The 6804-nt window shown below is 48.3% G+C and overlaps 1 protein-coding gene across 13 annotated transcripts in view; it reads left to right on the forward strand.

Annotated features, from left to right (window-relative positions):
• The window catches only part of LOC141734391 (excitatory amino acid transporter 4-like), a 40328-nt gene extending 38301 nt beyond the window's left edge, over positions 1 to 2027 (forward strand). For all 13 annotated transcript variants that reach the window (XM_074566116.1, XM_074566108.1, XM_074566110.1 and 10 more), the window contains one exon: positions 320 to 2027. Coding sequence is in view for 6 of the 13 variants with exons in the window: in XM_074566108.1 (XP_074422209.1) it covers positions 320 to 351 (32 nt within the window). In the remaining 7 variants the exon portion in view is untranslated. The remainder of the gene's footprint in view (positions 1 to 319) is intronic.
• The last annotated feature ends 4777 nt before the right edge of the window (positions 2028 to 6804 follow it).

Here is a 6804-nt window from a genome sequence, read left to right on the forward strand (position 1 = left end):
CATTAGCTTGTATCTGTAGTGGGCTAAGACAGCACTAGCTTATCATTAACACAGCTCAGCTGACATGAGTCTAAACCTTCATGAAGAACAGACCTGCTTATAAAATCCAACAAAGTGCTTTATTTTTTCACAACAGCATGATAGCATTGACTCCACTCCAGTGATAACACATGGTAATTCCTACATCGTTTTAAGCCGAACTGCTGCCTAGCTAGTAATTTCCCAGCCTGTCTTTGTGCAGTTGTTTATTATTACCTTAGTAATTTATATTTGTCCCTATTGAACTGCATCTTGGTTTTCTTTTTTTCTTTTTCTCCAGACTATTTGTCCAACTTCTCAAGAAAGCATTGAATTCTAATCCTGAAGAGACTTCCTGTATATAACGGGCAAACTGATGGATGAATTGGAAGAAAAGATTGTTGGATTGGACTCTAGCTCAAATGCGAATTAATTCGGGGAAGTCCTATGGCTTGAGTTATACAGAGAGTCAAACTAGATGATCATAAGGGTCCCTTCTGGCTTTATAATATATGCACGTGCTTTCTGGTTTAGAGATATTGCAAAGGGTCCTTCCAGCCCAATCATTTTCAAAAGCTATCTGGAAGGATCCTAATGATACTTTAATAAAACTCAGCAGGCGTCTGACCTGTTTTCAGTTCTTGTTAGCAGACATGTAAACATATCACAAAAGGGGCTCTCCATACCTCATCGCATCAACGTGATCTCAGATGTTCCCACAAAGTAGTACGCTCCAAGCCTTGCCATTTGTGATTTCTTGCTTTCGACACGAGATTAATGGAGCACAAACCAGTAGAGGCCTCATTTCCAAATACCGCAAGCCAGTCTCCCACGGGGAATTTCAAAATTCAGCTGATTGATAGTTTCTAGCTCTGGTGTTTACCCATGTTGTTAACCAATTTATGATTGGGATTATCTATCTGTTTACACTATCTGAATAGTAAAGTATTGTCAGGAATTTGCATATATATATATACACACCTCTCCATATATATATATATATATATGAAAGGGGTGCATGTGCACAAACATACATATACACAGAGTTATTTTTTTTGTTGCTGATCCAAGAAGGAAAGGCAATACTAAACTCTCACTCTGTAAAGCTGCGTACTTCATTTTGATGCCCACCTTGATTTACCCAACTAATCCCGCCCTCAAAATAACAGAGGCCGTTTTACTTCGTTCCAGTAATGAGTCTTCCAAAGCAAGGTTTACCAGGAAGGAGCTCAGTGCACGCTGATTTTGAGTTGTACCTGCTGGTGACGTGATGAGAACTTGTCGATGTATAGAGAGTGTATATATCTCCACTTCGTCTTTGACTTCCCTGCGCATATCCCAAGGACCCACATCCCCTCTGCATCTGACTTTAGGAGCTCAGCCAAGAATACAAAAGTGTCTGTACTCCTTCCAAACCCAATGCTGACCTTGTACTAACTCAGCCTTCAAAACTGGATAACAGAAAGTATGAAATAATTTTATCAACTCTCTTTTTAAATTATCAGGTATTCGAGTTTGTGCAGTCTTTACTGCGGTCCCGCTGCTTCTACTTGCAGAAACTTTCTGAGTTTCTCCTATTTGCAAACAGATTTATTCCTAATGATTAGATGGGCAACATTTGGGATGAAACACAGAGCTGTCTCAATGCATACATACATGAGGAGCTCTTGGATTAGGACACATCTCTTCAAAATTAATTTTAAGAGAGAAAATCCATGGAGAATACGGATTTTCAGATGATAGGCCATGTGTCACTTTATGTGCGTGATGCGTGCACGTTGTTTCAGGAGTCAGATCTGCCCACGAAAACTGCCCTGAAATTGTGTGTCCTTCTTTTGCTCTGCCCCAGAAAGAAAGAGGCAATTGGAACTCGGCGCTGTACGGCGTGTTCATAGCATTCTGGCAGTTTGACTATGTTAATTCCTGAGGGCTTTTTCTTCATGCTGTGAGTTTCAGTGTTAATAAAGATAGTTTGCATATTTGAAAAATAAAGGGAATTTTTTCCACAATGCTTCTCCATGATTATTTTCTATTATTTGTCCTCAAGACCATGATCTTACAGATTTAGGGACGTTACTTTTAGCATTATGTTTAACGCTTCCTTGTCTCCATATGCCTATATCATGGGTCAAACACTAAATTCACATTTTTACAAGGCTTTTCCTTAAAGCTTTTTCTTTGATGGCATCTTTTGCATATGTCCATAAACGAGGCCTACTTCACATGCAGTACATGGCACATACTGTGGCACATACCATACCACATAGCTATAGTGCTGCCATGGATGCCTATAGGCTCTTCAGGAAGGATAGGCAAGCAAGGAGAGGCGGGGGTGTGGCCCTGTATGTTAAGGAGTGTTACGAATGCTTTGAACTTAATGATGGTGATAATGGGGTTGAGTGTTTCTGGGTAAGAATCAGGGGCAGGGCTAACAAGGCGGATATCGTAGTAGGAGTCTGTTATAGACCGCCCAATCAGGATGAGGAGGCAGATGAAATATTCTATAAACGGCTGGGAGAAGTCTCAAGATCGCGAGCTCTTGTCCTCGTGGGGGACTTCAATTTGCCGGACATCTGCTGGGAATACAATACAGCAGGGAGGGAACAGTCTAGAAGGTTCCTGGAATGTGCTGGGGATAACTTCCTGACACAGCTGGTGAGAGAGCCAACTAGGGAAGGTGCCCTGCTGGATCTGTTGTTTGTAAATAGGGAAGGTCTTGTGGGGGATGTGAAGGTTGGAGGCTGTCTTGGGAACAGTGACCATGAAATGATAGAGTTTTCGATTCTGCGAGAAGCAAGGAGAGGGGTCAGCAGAACTGCTACCTTGGACTTCCGGAGGGCGGACTTTGGGCTTTTCAGGAGCCTGGTTGACAAAGTCCCCTGGGAGGCAGTCCTCCAGGGCAAAGGAGCCCAGGAAGCCTGGATGATTTTCAAGAAGGAAGTCTTAAAGGCGCAGGAGCAGGCTGTCCCCATGTGCCAGAAGACAAGCCGTCGGGGAAAAAGGCCGGCCTGGCTAAACAGGGAGCTAGTGCTACAACTTAGGGAAAAAAAGAGGATCTATGGCCTCTGGAAGGAAGGGCAGGCCACTCAAGACGACTACAAAGAGGTAGTTAAGCTATGTAGGGAAAAAATCAGGAGGGCTAAAGCCCAGCTGGAGCTAAACCTGGCTTCTGTTGTCAAGGACAACAAAAAAAGCTTCTATAAATATATTAGCAATAGGAAGAGGACTAAGGATTATCTCTGTCCTCTAGTAGATGGGGCCGGCAACATAGTGACCAAGGATGAGGAAAAGGCTGAGGTACTTAATGAAGTCTTTGCCTCAGTCTTCAGCAGTAGGACCAGTTGTTCCCTGAGCACCCAGACCCCTGAACTAGAAGACAGGGATGGGGAGCAGAATGAAGCCCCTCTAATCCAAAGGGAAATGGTGAGGGACCTGCTTCAGCACCTGGATGTGCACAAATCTATGGGGCCGGATGGGATCCACCCAAGGGTATTGAAAGAGCTGGCGGAGGTGCTCGCCAGGCCACTTGGTATCATTTATGAGCAGTCCTGGACAACCGGGGAGGTCCCAGCTGACTGGAGGTTAGCAAATGTGACACCCATCCACAAGAAGGGCCGGAAGGAGGATCCGGGGAACTACAGGCCAGTCAGTCTGACCTCGGTGCCTGGGAAGGTCATGGAACAGATCCTCCTCAGTGCCATTACACGGCACATGCAGGAGAACAGGGTGATCAGGCCCAGTCAGCATGGGTTTGTGAAGGGCAGGTCATGCCTATCAAACCTAATATCCTTCTATGATAAGGTGACCCACTTAGTGGATGAGGGAAAAGCTGTGGATATTATCTACTTGGATTTTTGCAAAGCTTTTGACACCGTTTCCCACAGCATTCTCCTGGAGAAACTGGCTGCTCATGGCCTGGACAGGTGTACTCTTCGCTGGGTAAAAAACTGGCTGGATGGCCATGCCCAGAGAGTGGTGGTAAATGGAGTTAAATCCAGTTGGTGTCCAGTCACAAGTGGTGTCCCCCAGGGCTCGGTGCTGGGGCCGGTTCTCTTTAATATCTTTATCAATGATCTGGATGAAGGGATTGAATGCACCCTCAGTAAGTTCGCAGATGACACTAAACTGGGCGGGCGTGTTGATCTGCTTGAGGGTAGGTTGGCTCTGCAGAGGGATCTGGACAGGCTGGACCGATGGGCTGTGACCAATGGTATGAGGTTCAACAAGGCCAAGTGCCGGGTCCTGCACTTGGGTCACAACAACCTCATGCAGTGCTACAGGATTGGGGCAGAATGGCTTGAAAGCAGCTCGACAGAAAAGGACTTGGGAGTGTTGGTTGACAGCCGGCTGAATATGAGCCAGCAGTGTGCCCAGGTGGCCAAGAAGGCCAACAGCATCCTGGCCTGTATCAGGAATAGTGTGGTGAGCCGGACTAGGGAAGTGATCATCCCCCTGTACTGGGCACTGGTGAGGCCCCACCTCGAGTACTGCGTTCAGTTTTGGGCCCCTCGCTACGAGAGGGACATTGAGGTGTTGGAGCGTGTCCAGAGAAGGGCTACAAAGCTGGTGAGGGGCCTGGAGGACAAACCTTATGAGGAACGACTGAGGGAGCTGGGGTTGTTTAGCCTGGAGAAGAGGAGGCTGAGGGGAGACCTTATCACCCTCTACAACTACCTGAAAGGAGGTTGTAGAGAGATGGGGGCTGACCTCTTCTCCCTGGGGACAAGTGATAGGACGAGGGGAAACGGGTTCAAGTTACGTCAGGGGAGGTTTAGATTAGATATTAGGAGACATTTTTTCACTGAAAGGGTTATTAAACATTGGAATAGGCTGCCCAGGGAGGTGGTGGATTCACCATCTCTGGAGGTGTTTAAAAAAAGGGTAGATGGGGCACTGAGGGACATGGTTTAGAAGTGGCTCTTGTCAGGGTAGGCTAAAGGTTGGACTCGATGATCTTAAAGGTCCCTTCCAACCTCAACAATTCTATGATTCTATGATTCTATGGCCCATACTCCACACCTGGAGTGCTGTGTACAGTTCTGGGCTCCTCAATACAAGAGAGACATGGACACACTGGAGAGAGTCCAAGGAAGGGCTGTGAAGATGATAAAGGCACTGGAGCATCTCCTGCAAGGAAAGGCTGAGAGAGCTGGGACTGTTCAGCCTGGAAAAGAGAAGGTTCAGAGGGATGTTATCAATGTGTATTAATACCTGAAGGTGCACAGAACATGGAGCCAGGCTCTTCCCAGTGGTGCCCAGTGGCAGGACAAGAGGCAATGGGCACAAAGTGAAACACAGGAGGCTCCCTCTGAACACAAGGCAACACTTTTTTACTCTGATGGTGTCCTGGTTCCGGCGGGGATAGGATTAATTCTCCCCAGGCTCCGACAGGGACGCGGACATTCCACCCCATATGAGCCATGCCCAGGCTGAGCTGGGAGCTGGCCCAGGGAGGGGGCAGGAATTCGCTGCTTGGGAGCGGACTGGGGCGTCCCAGGTCCAGTCGGTGAGCGGTGGTTCCGTAATCGTGTTTGTACATTCCTCTATCTGTGTTACTGTAGTTGTTTTCTTGTTCCCTTTGCTGTTCTGTTAAACTGCCTTTGTCTCAACCCACAAATTTTGCCTTTTTGTCCCAATTCTTCACCATAGGGGGGGAGTTTGAGAGAGTGGCCACGTGGTTCTTTGTTGCCATCTGAGGCCAAACCATGACGGATGGGGACAGACGACTGGCAGAGAGGTTGTGGGGTCTAGACATGGTCCTGGGCAACCAGCTCTAGGCGACCCCTGAGGTCTTGACCTACTGAGGGTAAGGTTGGGGCAGTGGCCCAAGACACATTCACAGGATCCCGAGCCTTATCTCCACTGGGAGTTTCTTTCACCTTTGGTTGCACACCCTTTTCCCTCCACATCTCTCACGTCGTCGTTTCACCCGGGATAGTTTGGGTCACCGGGGGGAGCGGTGAGGCACGGCGGTGGCCGGGCTGACACAGGGGCCGCGGATAGTGATACAGTAGTGGGTGACACAGGAGCCTTGAACAGCACAAAACACTGGGGGGGGAAGGCCCCTCAGGCCTTACTGATACCGAGTTAAAAAGAACATATGTTCCCTCCTTACTGGAACAATGTGGCCACGTTTGAAATGCTTTGTAAGCGGATGGGTTAGACATCTGCTGGGCTTGGTTGGATGAAAGTCTTTAGATGGTATCCTTGAGTAGAGTAGATAAGGGAGATGCTAGAATAAGCGAGTTTTTTGAAAGCAAGAGTTGCAAACTAAGCCAAAAGCCGAACTGAGGATGCGCGAAGATCGAGGTCAGTCAGCAGACACGGTGAGGAAGGCGGTCGACGACCACCAGAGCACCCTGGAAGACCACCAACAGACATGGATGCGCGTGTGTCAAGGACATTTACGTATATTAATGAGTTCTAGGTGATAATATGAACATGTTAATCATTTCTGGGAAATGTAATGAATATGTATATTCTGATTGCCTATGACCTTTGCAGTTGAGCCACTCGGCGCGCACACTAGGCCGAGCGATTCCCTGTGCGCCCGGCGCTGCAATAAAGAATGCCTCCCTTCTAACACTCCAAAATTGAGTCTTAGAGGGTCCTTAATCGCCAGCTTACGGAGCCACCTCGGGAGAGCGCGGGGACCCGCCCGCCGCCGTCCCCTCAGAAACGCCGCCGCTCCCCGGGGCGCTCGGCCAGGGCCGGGCCGCGAACCGGGATCCTCGGGGGCTCGGACGTGCTCCCTTCCACGCGGCCCTCGGCCGGGCGGGGCCTGGC

Source organism: Larus michahellis, chromosome 23 (genome assembly GCF_964199755.1).
Source record: "Larus michahellis chromosome 23, bLarMic1.1, whole genome shotgun sequence".
In the NCBI taxonomy this organism is placed as follows: domain Eukaryota; kingdom Metazoa; phylum Chordata; class Aves; order Charadriiformes; family Laridae; genus Larus; species Larus michahellis.